The sequence below is a fragment of the Sorghum bicolor genome, chromosome 4 (genome assembly GCF_000003195.3).
Source record: "Sorghum bicolor cultivar BTx623 chromosome 4, Sorghum_bicolor_NCBIv3, whole genome shotgun sequence".
Classification (NCBI taxonomy): domain Eukaryota; kingdom Viridiplantae; phylum Streptophyta; class Magnoliopsida; order Poales; family Poaceae; genus Sorghum; species Sorghum bicolor.
The window spans coordinates 66780169-66799889 of record NC_012873.2 but is presented as its reverse complement, the minus strand read 5'-3'; the positions used below and the strand labels follow the sequence as shown (position 1 = coordinate 66799889).

The following is a 19721-nucleotide window of genomic DNA, read 5'->3' as shown; positions in this document are numbered from 1 at the left end:
CAAGATCGAAGCCCTCGCAGACTTATAGGTGGTCTTTTGCATGTTTGGAAGCTCATCGTATGATGCCTAATTCAGTCTTGACCTACGAGAATAACAAATGCTTAATGAGATTCTTGACTTGTCACAAGTGCTCGAGACTTTAATATGCTCTCTTTCACTCTTTGACTCGATTTCTCTAAATCAAACGCTAGGATTTAACTTGAATCATATAATCTCACAAAGAGATGACCCCTAAGGAAAGGTTTCACAAGGGCACAAGGCTTAGGATACGTCTAATCTCACTAGGATTCACACCCCTCAAAAGGATAGGTCTAGGGGACATAAATACCATCACCACACCAAAACTACTTGTTATATTTTGAGAATCAAAAGAAAGTAATTTGATTTTGATACCTGCTAGTCATTGGACCATGAACAAGTTTACATGTTCGAAACTTTCAAAGTACAACAAGACGGTGTGGGTCATTGAAAAACACCATAAGTCTTAGTTTTTTTTATTTTATAAAATTGGACACTTTGGAGAGCTGCCAAAATTGGGTGATCAAGTATGCAATACTATAACATTGGTATTGCAATAATCAACTCATGAAGTTAGAAACCCGTGGAGACAACTCCAGATCCCATTTAGATTTTCTCCCTCTCGTACCTGCAACCTTAAGGTTCAAGAGTGAATTGAAATTCAACCACTTGAGTGAGTTTTGTGTCTTCACATATGCCATTTCTTCACTTTTTTTTTCTTTTTGAGGATTGCAATAATTTTTGTCTTAACAAAATGATTTGGGGGCATGTGACTTGAACCGATTCAACATATATCATTTAACTAGTGGTTTCAAGTCACTTCATATGTTTTAGCGATGATTTGATCCTCCGCAAAATATGACTCATTTGTAACTCAATTTGTTCATCAACTGAATGTAACTACTCTCTTATTCACCTTTGTCATGGTACCTCGATCACCAAGTAGTCACTTGCCCTCCACTTTTTGCTTGGTCTTTTGAACACTCTCTTTGCTACTTTCACCCTATCAAGCCCTTATTGTTTTGTTTTCAAATCAATATTAAACATTATTTGCAAAATGATATCAGTATTGATATCTAACTTGATTTGTATCCATTTGCTTTAATAATACTCCATATATACATGTACACCGCACGTTTGCATAAGGTTGTGTCGTTTTTCCTTTTTGTACCTTGGCTCACCATTTCATCATAATCTCAATCATATGGAATATCACATTTGTTCGCCATACAATTGAGTCTTGCTTTACTGTGAGGTCAACGTTTAAAAAAAAGCAACTACTCAACATTTATCAAACTTGTTATTGTTATTCGATTCCCCAAAACCATCAAAGGCCTTAGTGCAGCGACCTACATCACCCACTACGAAGACATGCCTTCGTAGTGGCACGATGCCTTGAGGCATGAGGAGCAACACGAGGCAAGCATGCATGTGGCACAAAGAAAAGCAACACGGCAATGAGCAATGATAATTATGATCTCCACAGGATGTAAGATGGGGGATGAGGTATCATAAGGAGGTGGGGGTCTAGAGAGGAAGGGGCTAGGCGAGAGCCGAGATGAAAAGGGAAAGAGAAAGGAAAAAAGGAAGACGAAGATAAGATAAAAGTAAACTAAGAGAAAAGACACGGTATAATGAGTGAAGCCATAAAAAAGCCGACATTTTAACATCTCCCTTATTTTTTATCAAGCCAAAGAAAACTCCATTTTAACATTTCTCTCATCTTCTCGGCATTATTCCCATGATGATTGCGATGTTATCCAGTAAATTCATATACTGACAGCCAGCATGGTCATTTTATTTCGTATTCGCTAATCTTTAACAAAATTCTGCAATTTTAAACACAAACAAGGTAACAATGACAGGTGGGCCCATACTGTTCCATCCAACGTGTCTTCTCCTTTCCATCCCTAGAACTACCCTCCGCTCGCGCGACGCGGACCATGCATCTCGATTATCTCCCGAGCCGACCAGCGACCAGCGGCGCCAGAACCCAGAAGGTTCGCTCATGGCGCTCACGTCCATGCTCCCGTTCGCGCCCTCGAACACCTCGCTATCCTACTCCTCCCGCGCCTCAACCGCCGCCGCGTTCGCTCCTCGTGGGGCCCACTTCGCCGCGTACGGAAGGAGCGGCGGCGGTGGCGCCCAATCACTGGCGTGCGCCGCGCCTCGCCGCTGCGGACGGGCTCCGCGGCGGCGCCGCGGAGGGGGCCTGGTGGTCTGGGCGTCGGCCGACTACTACGCGACGCTGGGCGTGCCACGCGCCGCGAGTAACAAGGACATCAAGGCCGCGTACCGGAAGCTCGCGCGCCAGGTGCTCGACGCTTGCCCCCTCCCATCCACCCCCACCATTTCTCGTCTCACTGGACAGTTGTGTAGTACTCATCATATTTGTTTGAGATTAATGCCATACTTGGAGTTCGTGCCAACAACAAGTTTGTAGCATAGTAGGTTCAACTCTCATCCAATCTGGAAGGCCTCTTTTTTTCTTCTGAAATCCATAGTATTGTTTTTGAATGATGTATTACGTGCTAGAGGGTTAGGGGGAGGGTACCTGCATGCAGTTTCAGAGATTTGACATTCACCTAGTACTTCACTGCTCTAGTCAGAGATATATGGACACTTCAATGGGTCTGAATTGCCTAGCTAGATGGTACTGATAATTTGGGGTTTCACTATTGCATTGTAAATCCTAGCCTGACCATCACTTGAACAACCAATGTTCTGGTTCATGGGTATTTCATTGCTAATGATCGGTGGCTTAATGTGCTTGCTCATCCAAGGTTTTTTTTTGCTGTTGGAGTGTTTTATGCAATGAATGATATTATGCTCTTAGTTATAGTTTCTGTATGCCTGCAATACCTAAATATTTGAAGCCTGAAGGCCTGATAACATGCTTCCTTGCTAGTTTTTGTGACCACTCAGACACTCACTGTAAAATTTCTACAAGTAAATATAAACCAGTTAAACCAATGAAAGGTTATTTGAATATTTAGGTGAAATGTGACTATCTGCACAGGTCAACAATCATTGTACATTGCCTGTGTCTTTCAGTGTGTGGAGAAAATTGGAACTCATAATTGTAGTTTAGTCCTGTGCTCACAATGTAACATTTTATCAACAGCATCTAGACTTACGCCATTCCACCATAATGTTTACAGTTCGTGTGGGTTTCAACAGTTTAGTCGATATCACAGCTCTTATTTCCCTTCGTTGGATAAGATTCTTTTTGATTGCTTCTAGATACATAAAAGCTCCATTCTGGTCTCTACTGGCATCTGTGTGTCATTCACGATCTGCCAGCGCCTTTGCTGATTGTTGTTAGTCATCACACTTGGAGCCTAGAATCTTACACCACCCTGAGCTACTATTAGGGAAAGACTTACATATGCAATCTTTGTATCACTTATACCTTCTATTTTTGGAATCATCAAAGTTGCATAGGAGGAACTTAAGCGGATTGGACGATAAAATGTGATTTTGCAGAAGCCAGACCTCTGCTATAAATATTCTTGTGCATATTGCCATACCTACCAATGTTCTCTTTTTGTTTGATGTTGTTAAGACTGAAACTAGACGAAATCCTTAGTAGCCCAAAGCGATCCTCTTTTCAACCAGAGTATTTTATCTACTCCATAGATTAGGTTAACCAGAGTATTTTATCTACTCCATAGATTAGGTTATTGGACCTAAAATACCCCACTTAGCAGGCACTCAATCTTTTGATTCGTAGCTGACTGTCTGTTTATCTTTCAATCTACCAACCGAAAAATTTTGCTTTGTCTCTAGTTTTTGGATGCTCTCAGTACATACTATAGATTAAGTTTTTCCTGGGAAATAAATCGTGACATCTTTTTTCTCTGTCTCTAGTACCATCCTGATGTCAATAAGGAGCCTGGAGCAACCGAAAAGTTTAAAGAGATAAGTGCAGCGTATGAGGTATGCAAATTTGTTTAACAAGTATGAGGTATCCAGTATTTTGCTTAACATGTTCTATCTACTATTCTGATTACCAGATATCTTAGATAATAACCTTTTGGCTATTGTGAAAATTGGCTGAAAACCTCCTGATGTAACAGACCCTTGAGGTTTCAGTCGATAGCTGGCTTCCTGACACCGATGATTAAAAAATTAATGCACAGCGTATTAATCGACCAACATACTCCCTCTGTGTAGGATTTAGAAGTCGTTTTGGACAAGGTTTGGGTCAAACATTGAGAATATAAATCATCAATAACTTCTAAATTGTTGAGTTTGCAAATGTGAAAATTATATGAATAGATTTGTCTTGAAAAATACTTTCATAAAAGTATACATGTATCATTTTTTCCTAAATATTTTTATAAAAATAAGAGGTCAAAGTTGTGTTTTGGAGACCGTGTCGCTGTCCTAAACGACTTCTAAATTCTATACGGAGGGAGTACCATTGCTGAGAATATGTGGTACTATTCTGAAAATGGTGAATTTCCCATTCAATAGTTAACTATTTTTAACATAGTAGTCGTAATCTACTTTAAAATTATAAGTTCATATTCTGTTCTCAACTTCTCACTAGTCTGGTGCTACTTTATATGTGGACTCAAATATGCAAAGTATTTGACCACATTTCTGGTGCTTTGCATCTATAAGTATGGTTAGTGCTGTGCTACTGTTCTTATCCAGTCAACCTAATATTCGGTTGGATGGCATTGCCTCTATCAAATGGTTCTATATTTTTGACTCAGGTTATGTACTCTCCATTATTTGATGGATTATTCATTGTTCAATCAGAGATTTAATTCTGGTCTTCTGTTTACTTCCTTCGGTCATTTTGGAGTACTGAATTTCATTGTCATTAGGTGCTGTCAGATGAAAAGAAGAGGGCGTTGTATGACCAATATGGTGAAGCTGGGGTTAAGAGTGCAGTTGGAGGCCCCGGTGGAGCTTACACAGTACTACTTTTCCACACACTCTCTCTCTCTAAAAAAAAGAATCTAAGTGTTCTTTATATATAATTCATTCAAGTTCTTTAGCTTGAGGATACTAGATCCGTGCCAAATGGGGCCTAAGTGTTATCAGATCTTGCGATCTTTTTGGTTAACCAAGATTTCTTTGTTTTCACCGACCTTTTCTTCCATGCAGACTAATCCATTTGATCTGTTTGAGACATTCTTTGGAGCAAGCATGGGTGGCTTTTCTGGCATGGACCAGAGCTCGTTTAGGACAAGCAGGCGAAACACTGCTGTTCAGGGTGAAGACATCAGGTTTGTCGCCACTTGCAAGACATGTTGAAGTGAGATGATACTTAAGATCAATTGTGTTTTTTTTTATAATGTTTGCAAATTTAATTTTTAATTGACTTAGTATCTGTAAAACCATAAATATGCAGTGTTATTTGCCTGAATGTAGTATGCAGCATGCACTGTTTCATTATCTGGTACTGCCATACTGGCATAAGCAAAATGCTTGGATCCCCAGAATGATAAGCTGCTTGGTAAAAGTATGCTAAAATCAAGTTGTATCCTTTGTTCCATCCTTGTGATAAAATTTTGAGATATTTGTCTGTTGCCTGTTGGTTTTCGAATTCTGGTAGCCATGCGATTGCAACCTGTTTTCCTATACACTCGGAGTCTCAGATTTCTACAGCTTTTATCTGCAAGGTTGCAAAACAACACATCTCATCAAATACTTCTAGAATTCTAGAATAATGCAAATATAGCAAACCCGATACTTTCAATTATGTGGACCAAAACCAGTAACTGGGTGAAGTAGGGTGGGTAGGTTGGGGAGCAGTCTGTTCTTGCGTGCCTTTTCTAACACTGTTTGGTTCGTTTGTCCGCCTGTATCTTTCTTTCTTTTTTGTATTATTTGCAACCCTATAAATATATCAAATACTGCATTTTGTGCCAGTTCTGCTACATTGTTTGTTTTGAGCTCTAGAACAGACCTTTTACAGGACCAGTGTAATTCCTAAACTGACACAAATTTATTTGATCAGATATGATGTGATTCTGGGGTTCACAGAGGCGATATTTGGAACAGAGAAAGATATTATATTATCTCATTTGGAAACATGCGATACATGTGGTGGTTCTGGATCAAAGGCTGGTTCCAAGATGAGAATATGTTCCACATGTGGTGGGCGAGGGCAAGTAATGCGAACTGAACAAACACCATTTGGTCTGTTCTCTCAGGTAATCATGGAGCATTCCTATATAGACTGTTTAACTTAATAATATTATTTGTGAGATTTACAGTGAAGACATGGTTGCAATAATATGATAGCTTTCATGCCGCTTGTTTGTGCGGAGTGTCCTAGCATGAGCATTTAAATTATGTTTCGTACATGACTGTGGAGCCTCAAGGTCTCCTTTTCTTGAACGCGCAGGAAAGCTATGTATCATTTGATTGAAGAGGAAAAAAAGGTACAGAGAAGAAACACCGAAACACAACACACTCACACCACAATAACAATTAACAACGTGCGCGCGCGCACACACACACACACACACACTCATTCTTCGAACTTAAAACAACTGTGCTACGGACAACAAAAGGACGACCACAGCACACAGTGCTAATTACCAGGGAAGAGGGGGGGGGGGGAGATAGAATAGCCCAGTGACCCAGTTCCTGCGATTCCCAACCCTGGCAGCACATTAATCACTGTTCTGACCACCATAATTAGAGTGGCATTGCTAAAATCACAGTCATTATGATGTTTCCACAGTTCCCAACCAGCAAGGGGGTATTAAGGTGTTCCTGCGTGTTCGAGAAAAAAAAGAGTATTAAGGTGCCAAGCTCAAGGTCTCAACATTAGCCAAAAATAAACTATGCCTATAGCCTTTGGATCACCTGAGTTTCTATGTAATGATTTTACCTCGATTTGATTCTGTTGCAATTTTTGTGATGGTCACATTATTTATTTATTTATTTTTATCTTGTAGGTTTCTATTTGCCCCACTTGCGCAGGAGAGGGCGAAGTCATTTCAGAGTATTGCAGGAAATGTTCCGGAGAGGGTCGTATCCGTGTCAGAAAGGAGATCAAAGTAAAAATCCCTCCAGGAGTGAGCAAAGGCAGTACTCTTCGTGTACGTGGGGAAGGTGATGCAGGACCAAAAGGGTATGCAGAGCACTTAGACTGAATGTTTAACTTCTTGATTTTCATGCTTGAACATTTCAAAATACTTCAAGAGTTCATTGCTGTCTTAGATACAATTAAATGGATCTTTTGCATTATGCTACTGCTTTGAGATGCTCATTCTTGTACTCTTGTGCGGTTGTGCCATCTATTGCGTAACTTTGGACTAAATATTTGCTGAGAACATGGTAATATATAGTTAAATGTCACGGGGTATAGGTGTTTAGTTAGGAGAAAAGATGTACTTGCCAATGGCATACCCATGAGATGTATAGTTGTATACTAGATTTGTTTTTTTTCCTTCTTTGCTCCAAGTAGATGAATGTAAGTTTATAGTCCCCTTTTTTCTTCTTAATATAATGATACACAGCTCTCCCGCATGTTCACGAAAAAGAAGAAGTAAGTTTGTAGTCTCTGGCATTTTGGATTAGGTCTGGCACTTGTGCTTTCCGCCGAAGTTATTTTGTGGAATCAGGAGCGCACATGAATGCAGAGTAGTTTAACGCATATGCATTAGTTTACCTATTCAAGGAAGCCATGATTTTGAAGGAAGTTATGCTACAACTTCAGTGTAGAAAAACCTCAAAAAAATGTTTCAGATATCTCTATGCCTATAATCATTAGCATACATGAATGCAGAGTGGCTTATGTTGCCTATGTATTAATTTATCTTTTCAAGGTGGCTGTAAGATTAAAGGAAGTTATGCAACAACTGCAGCATAGAAAGTGTTATGGGGCATCAGTTAGGGGCCCAGGGGGCCATAGGATCCCCTGGGCCCCTAACTGATGCCCCATATAACAGAAAAAGACTAAGTATCTTCACATATCTCTAAGCCAGTGTGTTCCTGCCTTGCTTTAGCTTGAATGCAGTTTATCTTGTTCAAATTTCTGATCGTCTGCCTTCTATATATCTCTTTGCATGGATATCCAATCATTTCATCCTTTCGAAAACAGTGGGCCTCCTGGAGATCTCTTTGTTTGCCTTGATATAGAGGAACCATCAGATATCAGGAGGGATGGTATAAACTTGTATTCAACTGTGTCAATAAGCTATCTTGAAGCTATTTTGGGCACCGTTAAGGGGGTAAGATCTTTCTCACTATGATTATCAGTTGTGACCTTTAGTTTCAGTCGTTGATTACTACCTTGTTCAGTAAACAACTATATTTTCCCCATAGAGCAGAACAAATGTCTGGAACTTGTCCACTTCACTTGATAACTGGAGGACAAACATGCAAAACTTGATATTCCTTGTAGGAAAAATAGCGGTTACTTTATTCCAATGCTGATGCAGTCAGCAACCTTCAATTTGAGGTTTATGTGAGACCCTCTTCGCCCTGCTTTAACACAATACTTGTTGAAGCAATGCTGAATTGCTGATTGAACTTTCAGTGATATATAAAGTCTGCCATATTGATTTGCTCAAACTTATACAAGTTTAGTGCCTTTTCAACTAACGCAGGTTGAGAGTAGACTAATTGTTGGTAGATGTTTGTTTCAAAACATGAAAATATGTCTTTGAAATGGTTCTTCTGATATAAGTTATATAGGTCTGTGTAACTGTTCCTTTCAATTTGTTTTATGAGCAGGTCAGAACTGTTGATGGAACCAGTGACCTTCGAATACCTCCAGGTACCCAACCTGGTGATGTAATTGTCTTAGCGAAGCAAGGAGTTCCATCATTGAATAAGCCATCTATACGTGGTGATCATTTGTTCACTGTTAAAGTTGCAATACCCAAGCGCATAAGGTGAAAAGCTTTCTGATTTGATCCTACCTCTTAATTACTTTTACCACTATCCTAGAGTTGGCGAGCCACATAATTTCTCAGTTAGTATTTCTTAATTACTAATTTTCTGTTTCTTCCAGTGGGCGTGAAAGGGAATTACTTGAGGAACTTGCATCTTTGAGTAATGGTGGCTTTGCTCGAACAGACGCCAAGCCAAAACCTGCCCAGCCAAAACGTATACATGCTAATCACTCTATTTCTTTTCCTCAGTCCTTCCCTTCCCCTGTCCCCACAACAAATAATTTATTCTTATTTTGGATTTTTACTATCAGAAGTTTGTTGGTGTCTTGTTGGTATCGCTTGATAATGAATGGAATTTCCTTAAAAAGAATTTGATGTCTGACATTTGTTATCTTTGTTGCAGGCGTACATCAAGAGAAAGAAGTAGGTGCTAGTCAAGAAGATACAGACAAATCTAAAGAAGCAGAGGGTGACTGGTTGAAGAAACTTACAGATTTTGCTGGGTAACTTTTTAAATTTGATTTCACAACAGCGTAAAAAATCATGTGATGATTATGTCTGTTCATCATGCTGAAAATAGGTTTTGTACTGTCTATTTTTCTTAAATATATGGTAATGAGGTAATGCTATGCTGAACAAAAAAACATTATACTGATCATAGGTTTTGTAGTGTCTATTTTTCCTGTTTTGGACGTATAAACTCGTATTGTGATCTTTCGGACAGAAACTACGTCGTTGTTTATGGCAGACGTTACATTTCCATGTGCTTGTTAAAAGGGAAAATTACAAATGTAGTAATGGGAAGTTTGAATGCATATGCCTGTTCTGTTGAAATGTGAACCAACCTAACTAAATCTTGTAATAAACTATATTATTGTTGGTTACAGCATTACAGTTCCAAGTATTCTTTAAAAGGGGAAATTACAAACCTAGTAATGGGAGGTTTGAATGCAGATGCCTAACTTCTGTTGAAATTTGAACCAACATAATTGTGTTAGTTGTGTTTGAGAAAAATAATAGGTTGACCGAGTTCGAGGAAAAACAATGTTGATTGAGTTAGTTCATCAGACATTTTTGTGTTTGGGTTCTCTCTTGTATTCTGACCAATTTGTTGAATTCTCACAGGTCCATTGTTAATGGTGCTGCAAAGTGGCTGAATGACAACCTGTAGGCGTGTAAATATTTACTGCAGGATTCTAGATTGTCTTCAACTACCATGTTGCTGTAGCCCAATCTGCAATTCTTAGATTCATTGGGGTCCCCACGAGCTTGTACATTCGTTGTGTTGAGAGCTTCAAGATTTTCGGGCTGTGAGTGGCAACCGCGGGAGTGAGAATTGTGAACTAATATTGTCGGCGCATTGATCCCTTTATCATTCTTGCAAAGCAATTATTTTTATGTAGAGTTATTTCGTTTGGCAAGTGCATGCAGCAGTCGGAAGTTGTGGGATGCTGATCTCAAACCCCGAGACTAGACAACACTGTAAATATGTTCCATTCCTGATTCTGTACTTGAGGTTTTGGATTAATCATTTTTTTTTGAAAGTCAGATTAAGCAAATTCAATATCAACGGACAATCTTTTTTCTGATTTCTGAAGCTGCGAAACTTGCATTGAGGGAGGCCTCAATTTTTTTTTCATTTAACAGAGTTGCAAACTTTTCCATCTTACAAGATGGGGCCGAACTATTATTATATTGGAAAGAAGTTTCAGTAGTCTCGAATTCTCGGTTTCGAGGAGTCCTCGTATCGTATCAGTCCGCCGAGCTCGCTTTGAGCAAAAGCAAGACTGCAGCTACCACCGGCAGGGACACCATCAGCAGAGCTACCACGATGTTCGGCCTTGTGATGTCCGGTAGCAGGATGCTTCCGTACTTTATGACCGCAGCGCCACCAAGGGATCCAAGCACCAATGTCCATAGATAGCCAGAATCACCCTATTCATTAACACATGACAAGGAAGGAAAAACATAAATAGCTGCTTAGACCCAAATATGAAAACAGTGTCACTTCCAAGCGTCACTGATATGATATTCTGATGGCAGGAACTTGAGTCTCGAGGTAATGGCTACTTAGGTCCCTTTGGAACACATGAATTATTGAAGAATTAGTATCGGTTCATTTTCATAGGACAAACGTAGAAAACAGAAAAATCTCCTACGTTCCAAAGAGGGCATAATGAAACTGACGCTAGAAACCAATTCATTGCTTCAAAGAGATCATACTACGATACTAGTGCGAAAAAAAAAAAGAAAAGCTTAGGTCCTGTTTGGTAGAATCCACGTGTAGAACTTCGGTTTAGAGAAAACCCATTTCGCATGGAGTTTATAAAACTCCAATTTTAACAATGCTATGGTCTTCAAAACCACGTGCAAAACTTTTTTTTTTTTTACGAGACACGTGCAAAACTTTGGTTTAGAGAAATTCCATTTCGCGTGGAGCTTTTTTTATAAAACTCCAAAAGACTACAATTTTAGCAATGCTATGGTTTTCAAAACCATAAAATCTGTTGGTATTTTACATAATTTTTTCTAGAACTCCAAAAATATTTCGCGTCCAAACAAATGTGTTATCGTGTAGAATTCAGACCTTCGATCAGACACATTCAGAGTACGCCCACAAGGATATACAGTGGCCGCTGACAAGAGAATGCAAAAGCACCCAGGATGAGGAGGCACACGCACTGACCTTGAGAATTTGCCCCACCCCCGCGTCGGTCCCGGCCTCCCCGGGGTCGCGCCCGGCGAGACGGGTGACGACGCGGCTCCTCGTGGGCACGGGCACGCGGGGGCTATCACGCCGGCAGTTCACGCGGCGGGAGATGCTGCTGCCTCCTCGCGGCGCCAAGCTGGAGCCGGAACCGGCGACGCCTCGGGGCGGCGCGGCTGGAGTGGCCACGGGCACGGCGACCGCGCAGGCTCCCGCCATGGACGCGACGGGTGAGCAGCTCGACGGGAAACGGGCTCGACGGAGCGCGACTTTATGTTATCCAATACAGATCAGATTGGGCCAGTGGGCCGCCACCGTTTTCTCATCCCGGCCCAAACCGTTATTTAGCCCAATCGCCAAGTGAGTGGATGGATAAGAAAGGGAAGTGGTGCGAGCGGAGGAGGCGACCGAAGCGCCACTAGCAAAGCTTTGCTCGAAGCGCGAGAACAATGGCGTCGCCGTCGTGCGCCTCCACGTTGCCCTGGACCTCCGCCTCCTCCACGCGGCCCTCGGCGGAGCGCCACCTCACGGCCTCTCGCAGGGCTCCCTCGCTGGTCATCGTCGCCCAGGGGAAGGTCAAGAAGTACCGCCAGGTCGGCCCGGCTCCCCAAACCCTCCCCCGCCTCGCTGCCCACTCCCCCCCCCCCCCCCCCTCCACTCTCGTAACTTGCGCCTGCGGTAGCTTTCGTTCCATGCCATTTTGGGTTCTAGCCTTCCAGGTAGATTCGCGCCTCTTGCTTCGGCCATTTGCCCGCCCCGGAGTCACTTTCCACGTGTTCTTCTGTTCAAATGCATGCGGTTTGCAGAGTGCGTGAAATAGTACCTGTTACATTTTTGTTTTCTTCATCGAAGTGATGCTCTGCCCATCGTTGGATTGTACATTCTGATCAATAGATAAAAAAAACAAGTTAGTTAGCTGTCTCACTGGCAACGGGTAAGAACAGTGGCTCGCACAATCTAGATGCTTCAAGAGTTGTACTACTTCTAATCAGCCTTTTAGGCAGGTGATTCAGATAATAGGAATTACATTTGGCGGGAGCCTCGCCTCACTAGTTGAAGTTCAATATACAAGTCGTTCTTTGTGTTGTGATTGCCTGATTGTACAAGAATGCAACAAAGTTGCATCCAGTTAAATTGACAATGTGGTACAGCACTGAGCTGTATTTCACCTGCTCATCTTGTGCATCTATTATCACCACCCTTAGCATTACATGTAAACAAAATTCTTTCCCATAGGTCATACTGACAGATGACATAGAAGCGGTTGGGAAGAAAGGGGATACAATGAAAGTGCGAGCTGGATTCTACCGCAACTTCCTCCTTCCCAAGGGCAAGGCTACGCTTCTAACCCCAGAAGTCCTCAAGTAATTGCTCACTCTCGCTGCATTGTAGCCCTTGGCTGTACCACCCACGCTTTGTTAGTTATGTTATCTAATTGTTGGGTTTCACATGTTTTTCCTTACCTGCAAATTCCACTCTCTATCAAATGATTCAGTGGCTGCTGACGTTGTAAAAACCTTATGACCTTCTCTATGGCATGCTTAGTTTGACTATGAGGTTTAGGACCTAGAAATCTGGATTGAGATGGGAATCCATGTACCTTTCTAAAAGAATTCTGGTAATATATATTAAATGGTTTTGATTGGATGTGCAAGTAAGATTGTGAAAGAATTTCTTTCCTCTACTAATCTTTACAGGGAAATGCAGTTAGAACAGGAGAGAATAGAAGCTGAGAAGAAGCGGGTAAGAAAAATATCTCGCTAAGTACAGTTTAACCTCAGCGTCCTTTGTTGTCTGGCTAGTATACTTGAATTGCAGTTTATCCTTACTGTCCTTATGAAAATAAAATATAGTACCTTTATCTCCTCCAAAAATTAAGTCCTAAGCATTATATGTTCATGAAATTCTATGAGTGCCATTGGTGGGTTAGTACTTATCAATTTTGTTGATATTTATAGCCTTCAGAATTTCTCTACTTACATAGGTAAAAGAAGACGCACAACAACTTGCCCGAGTTTTTGAAACCATCGGGGCTTTCAAGATTCCTCGCAAAGGTGGAAAAGGAAAACAAATCTTTGGGAGGCAAGTTCTAAGTTGGATAATTGTTTATCTATTCTCTCTTGTCATACTTTCACTTTTCTGACAATATCTTTTTTTATTATACACAGCGTCACGGCACAGGATGTTGTTGACATAATAAAGTCACAACTTAATAGGTACATGTACATGCTCCTATCTCCTAAGCAAACTTAATACAATTTCTCATTATTATTGCTTTTCTTACTGCTGGCACGCTGTGTCATATAGGGATGTCGACAAGAAGCTGGTGACAGTTCCAGAAATCCGTGAAATCGGAGAGTATGTTGCAGAGATCAAGCTTCACCCGGATGTGACAGCTCGAGTGAGGCTGAATGTCTATGCGAAATGAGCTCTGCTTTTACAGAACCTCGAGTAGATGGATTTCGGCGAAGCCTTATTTTGCCAGGTGAACTCATTTGCTATTGCCATTTCTTGAGATTTGGCTCTTAGAATTCCGCTGGTCTTGCTCTTACATAGTCGCTTTGTTTATTGCAGAGATTTTGCTGAAAGTGCCAGGTGCTGTGGTAGACATTAGGCCTGGTCTGGCCTTGCCTTGCCTGATTTTGATCCACAATTCACTCTCTCACTTCCCATCCTATTCCCTACCCTGTAAAGTTAAATTTTCAACAAGTGTCTGTTGATTTCATGAGGTGGAAAATAGAAATTGTTGTAAAGCACGATCGGTTTGAACTCTAGAGCATCTTATTTTGCCAAATTCCACCCTTTGTTCTTGTCCCCTCACCAACCCCACCTATACCGCCTGCATCAGGTACCAAAAGGCAGGAAATTTGCTGGAAACGGGGTTCGACAGAGCATTTTACGTTCTTCAGATTGGACCACCACCGTCTCATTTCATTTACAAAACAGCATGACGCACTTGATACGTAAACTGCATTTCTTTTAGCCAAGAGGAATGCAGACTTGGCGATCGATGCAAATTCACGCAAACAACCAACTATATTCATCCCAACATCTGTAACACACGTTCTGCAAAAATGACCGTTTCATAGCGTTGTCAAAATTGCAAGACATCAACACTACTTCAAAATGGCAGTACTACCGTTTCACTCTTACAAAATCTTTTGCTTCTGCTAAATGAACTATCAGTACAACTAAACAACCAGCATAACAGGCATGGCAAGAGATTGGCATTGCACAGAGCTAGAAATAGCTCTTCCGCTTACGCCCGGTGTACTTCGTGTCCGCGGGCACGTCATGTCCTCTTCTTCTCATTTGCTCCTTTTTCTTCAAGAGCCAATCCTTGCCTTTACCGTTCTTTTTCGTCTTCTGACGCTTCTTCGGCCTATTCCTTTCATATATGCCCACCTGCATTAAGATAAAATTTCATTCAGTGCTGGCATAATAGATAATCCTGATACACGTTCACATGGTAGAACAATCATAAGATAAGAGCATAAGAGATTGGGAGTAAAAAACAAGAAACTATGATATTGCAAAGATTCCTGACCAAGCATAAAGAATCAGTATTTAACTACGGCATCCAAGACAACAGCAGTGTCTATACTCTATAGCATTAGACGACTATGAATTAGTATGTAAAACCAAAGAAGCAAGTTAGTCATTTATTTTAAGGATCTCCACTATACTAAATTTGAAATTGCCTATTCACAAATGGCTATATAATCATGTAATGACAAGTCCAGTGCAGCTAGTTCTGCATTAAGCACTTATGAGTAACTGAATTGCTTCAATCTTAGATTCATTCGTAAAAATTGATACCTTATTAAATAAAAAGTAAAGGGAGATTATCAGGATAAACAAAACAAGAAAAGTAGTAGACAGAAAAAAAATGAGATAACATCAAAACAGTAACTAGATCCATGACCATGTTCAAGAACTGTGTTACGTGAAGTGTTAGCTTACTGTTCTGTCACCATCTTCATCACTGCTCTCATTATCATCATCATCGCTGCACATCTCACCATTTTCACCTTTACCCTTTGGAAGTGATGTATTAACCGAAGGTGGTCCACAAGTGAGGACAAGGTAGGACTTCTTTGCTTTGGAACTGTCAGAAGAAAGACATGCTCATAAGAAGAGACATGAAATTTGTAGGACTGTTCATTGTTCAAACTCCGTTAGAGCAAGTATTATAGTGGGCTGTAAGCTGGCTAAATGCTGAGGTGGAGGAGAGAAGGGAAGAGAGAGAGGAGAAGCAGGCTCAGCCAGCTTAGGCACAACCAAGAAACCTTGTGAGAGAGATAAGTGGGCCATGTATTAATAGTGAATAGCTAACTATTGTATGGGTGGGCTGGGAGAAGGCTGCAAGAAACCTTACAGCCAACAAGTGGGCTGTATTATTAAACTTGCTCTTACACGGTAGCTGAATCCTTACCTATGAGGCCAGTCAACCACAACTCCACCAGCAAAACCAGCACGCATGGCAGCAGTCACAATCATTTCACTCTGCTTCACATTATCAGCATAAAACTGTAGAACAGCTCTTGCGCCCCTTGCTAGGCATCTATATAACGAACCGAAGAAAGCCCTGCAAATTCCCATGTTGAAGTTAAAAACAGGCAGCAGACAACCTAAAATAATATCAAATATATCTTCAGGTACACACTTTAACCGCAATCTTGGATCATGAGAAGACTTGTCAGCATTGCATAACCACTGCACAAATAGGCAAAAAAAGAGGCACAGTTCTGAACTGTCAGATTCTGAAGGAGATAAGCATGATCAGTTAGCTGCAACAGTTATCGCTTCAAGAATACCTGAACTGCTGAAATACTAATTGCACCATCAATAACTCCTGGCCGCAAGCCCAAGCCCTAGAACATTAATTAGCAAACATTAAGAAACTCTGAAGACAGGTTACAGACTGTCCTACTGTTGAAACAACTTTGAAAAGACCAGTGCAGTTGCATTAAGCAAACATTAAGAAACATGGAAATTTTTATGGTTCATAAAACCCAGCATATACGACAAGTCAATTCTGCACCTTTTCAGGTTATCAAATTCAATATTCTTGTAACCCTGTAAAAGTTTGAACTATGAAGGCCCTTTTATCTTTACAGTGCCGGACTGACTCAGAAATATCATGTTCAATAATGGAAGTGATGTGCATTGTTATTACTGCCAAGGCTGATTTAGAGTTTAGACAATGTACAACTCAAACGGTATTATTGTACAAGTCATGAATTTCCCTTCAAGCTTCATGACATACAGTGAATATCAACATCTGAAACTATTCCTAGAAAAACTGAAACTAAAATTTATAAATATACGTTTGTTGGCATATACCTGTCCCATATCTGCAAGTAGTAGGTCGCCTTCTGTTTCACGCTCCAAGGCAACATCTGTGCAAAATGGCAAAGCTCTAAAAAAGGATGCAGGTACTAGTGCAAGATATCCAGAAAGCTCCCCTCCTCTAAACTCCCATTTCCCTTTCAAATTGGTGCCAAACAATCCTAAGAGAAAGGAACACAGAGACCCTCACCGAGCATCGACTTTGAAATATCATAGCCAATCCAGTGGTGGCCATGCTCCGTCAATGTCTCACCACTAAGTCCAGAACCACATCCTGGTAATCACAGCACACAAAGTCACCGTAGTTAAACATATCTTCAAGCATAGATGTCTTTCATTTGCCACAACCCATTGCAATTAAGAGCTCCCACAAAATGTATTTTTGCCCCCGTCTAAGCAGAATACTCTCTGGTGTTCTAGCCAACGCGATATGCCATGATTCCTGAAGCAGAGCTGCAGAAGAGGGTAAGCTGACCTATGTCGAGAAGCATCTTGGGGACGCCATCGTTGGGGAGAGCAAGCAGCTCCAGCGCCCTCTCGGAAATCCTAGACTGAAAGAAGGTATGTCACTTCGGGTCAGCACAGCGAAATCGGCAAAGCTCAAATCAAACTGGGGGAGGCGCTTCGCTTGCTCACCTGGATTTCGATGATACGAGAGGAGGTGGTGTACTTGCGGGCCTCCGACTCGTTGTAGAACACATCCGGCGGCGCCTGGAACTCCGGCCGAGGCATCTCACTCTCTTCCGAGTTGCCCCTCTCCTCAGATTCTCCCTTTGCAGGCACAAACACCGCCGCCGCCGCCGCCGCCGAGGTGGGTTGTTCTTGGTTCGGTGTGCTCGCGCGCCGCAATGCCGCTGGCTATCGAGGGGTCTCTCACGCGGTCGCGGAGATGATTGCTTATTGGGCTGTTAGCGGGCCACGCGGGGCATTTACATGGGTCTGAAAACAGCCGGCCCAGTAAAGCGTGGTCATTATAAATTCTCCCACCCATCTAGGTCATCGTTCGGAGCAGCCGCCGCCGCCACCGCCACCGCCGCAACAGCTCGAGTCGCTCGTCAGATCCTCCGAGCACCACAGCTCCGGCTCCGCCCCCGTCGCCATGGGTAACGATATCCTCGTCTTCCTATCTATCTCTACTTTGCGTGCATCCCGTCAATAGCCGTTTACTCAGATTGGTCTATCTGCTTCTGGCGCAGGTAAGGTTCACGGATCGTTGGCCCGCGCTGGGAAGGTGCGTGGGCAGACGCCCAAGGTGGCGAAGCAGGACAAGAAGAAGAAGCCCCGCGGCCGCGCGCACAAGCGCATGCAGTACAACCGCCGCTTCGTGACCGCCGTCGTCGGCTTCGGCAAGAAGCGCGGCCCCAACTCCTCGGAGAAGTAGATCTAGCTATGGCTTGTGTTTTTGTTCCCCACTAGTTTCTTTGTACTGATCGCAAGTTGAAGACTTGTGCTATTATCTGTATCGATGTTACTGCAATACTATCAAGTATGATGCTGTTACTGCAATACTATCAAGTATGATATGCATCGTTTAGTTGATCAAGTTGCCTGTGGTGTTTATCTTTTTGGTTTTGAATGGTGGAAGCATGTTCTGCTGTGTCTTGTTTTGAACATCTAATTCGCTTGTTTTATGATATGCATTGTTTAGTTGATCAAGTTCCCTGTGGTGATCTTTTTGTTTATCTGAATGTTGGAAACATGTGTCGTTCTGTGTGTCTTGTTTTGAACATTTAACTTGTGTGGTGGTGGTCCTTTTTGGTTATCTGAATGTTGGAAACATGTTGTGTCGTTCGCGAGTCTAGCTGTCAGTATAGTCCGGGTAAAAGTTGGTCCTGCTTGATTGATTCTGAATTAGTTGGTGTTGCTTGGTTCTGAATTTAGTGAAAGTGGAACTGTTTTTGTGCAATTGTGATAAGTAGGCTGAGCAGATTAACTGAATTTTGGCAGGAATTTGACTGTTAGTCTAGTTTGTTTTGTTGGGCACACCTAATTGGCATGAGTGAAATTAGATAGATTGTGCTATTTTGCTCAGAAACCTTGCATATATGAGCTGTCTGGAGCATATGATGTACACACCAAATGAACTGATATATGAGTAATGTCTGGAGCATCTGATGTCCAACACCAAATGAATATATGAGTTCTGTCTGGAGCATCTGATGTCACACCAAATGAACCAATCCTTATAAATATTGGCAGTTAATTTGCTTGTTTAGAAGCAGAGCTCTAGAACTTGGACTGAAGCAGTGTTCTAGAACCTGGACTGTCAGTCTGATTGTAGACAAATCAAAGGCCCTATGCTATCATCTGTGTTGATGTTAGTACAATCCCATTTTTGGTTTATCAAGTTGCCTGTGTTGGTTGGTTATCTAAGAGCAACTCCAACAATTTTACAAATAGGTTTGACATTCTTGATTTTTGCCAAAACTCTCAAAATCTCCTATCCAACAGTTTGACAATTGGGCTTGGCATTTATAGCAAGTTGTCAAATTCTCCTTTCTTGGCATTTATGCGCGCCTGGAATAGGCTTGGCATACTGTATGCGCGCACTTTTATTGACAATACGATGCTTCTTTGTTGATCTCCGGAACCAGCAGATTTTTTTTTTGCCAAGTCAAAATTGTCAAACACTTGGAGATGCCCTTTTTGTTCCCTCCCCATATCGTTTTAGGTGTTGGCAAATAACAACATTTGCCAAACAAAATTTGCAAAACTGTTGGAGTTGCTCTAAACATATTTTTTTTTGTTCTGTGTTAATCTGTGTTTTAACAGCT

At 41.6% G+C, this 19721-nt stretch overlaps 5 protein-coding genes across 5 annotated transcripts; 3 read left to right on the top strand and 2 right to left on the bottom strand.

Moving 5' to 3' along the window:
* On the top strand, positions 1953-10477 carry LOC8056406 (chaperone protein DnaJ). Its single transcript, XM_002454687.2, has 11 exons — positions 1953-2332; positions 3889-3957; positions 4857-4949; positions 5140-5261; positions 5996-6191; positions 6945-7120; positions 8093-8222; positions 8728-8888; positions 9008-9102; positions 9292-9391; positions 10014-10477. The coding sequence occupies exons 1-11, from the start codon at positions 2027-2029 to the stop codon at positions 10057-10059; spliced, it is 1494 nt and encodes a 497-aa protein (XP_002454732.2). The 5' UTR covers positions 1953-2026; the 3' UTR covers positions 10060-10477.
* Positions 10488-11847, bottom strand: LOC8084664. Its single transcript, XM_002452954.2, has 2 exons — positions 11575-11847; positions 10488-10823 (listed from the first exon to the last, which is right to left on the bottom strand). Exons 1-2 carry the CDS (start codon positions 11812-11814, stop codon positions 10641-10643), a joined length of 423 nt encoding a protein of 140 aa, XP_002452999.1. The 5' UTR covers positions 11815-11847; the 3' UTR covers positions 10488-10640.
* Positions 11967-14394, top strand: LOC8056405 (50S ribosomal protein L9, chloroplastic). The gene is made up of 7 exons (XM_002454686.2): positions 11967-12188; positions 12832-12959; positions 13293-13338; positions 13580-13677; positions 13764-13811; positions 13903-14080; positions 14170-14394. Exons 1-6 carry the CDS (start codon positions 12045-12047, stop codon positions 14021-14023), a joined length of 585 nt encoding a protein of 194 aa, XP_002454731.1. The 5' UTR covers positions 11967-12044; the 3' UTR covers positions 14024-14080; positions 14170-14394.
* On the bottom strand, positions 14611-17832 carry LOC8084663 (probable 18S rRNA (guanine-N(7))-methyltransferase). The gene is made up of 9 exons (XM_002452953.2): positions 17584-17832; positions 17423-17498; positions 17138-17221; positions 16942-16997; positions 16413-16469; positions 16262-16311; positions 16031-16183; positions 15559-15703; positions 14611-15000 (listed from the first exon to the last, which is right to left on the bottom strand). The coding sequence occupies exons 1-9, from the start codon at positions 17677-17679 to the stop codon at positions 14836-14838; spliced, it is 882 nt and encodes a 293-aa protein (XP_002452998.1). The 5' UTR covers positions 17680-17832; the 3' UTR covers positions 14611-14835.
* Positions 17189-18490, top strand: LOC8084662 (40S ribosomal protein S30). The gene is made up of 2 exons (XM_002454685.2): positions 17189-18050; positions 18144-18490. The coding sequence occupies exons 1-2, from the start codon at positions 18047-18049 to the stop codon at positions 18326-18328; spliced, it is 189 nt and encodes a 62-aa protein (XP_002454730.1). The 5' UTR covers positions 17189-18046; the 3' UTR covers positions 18329-18490.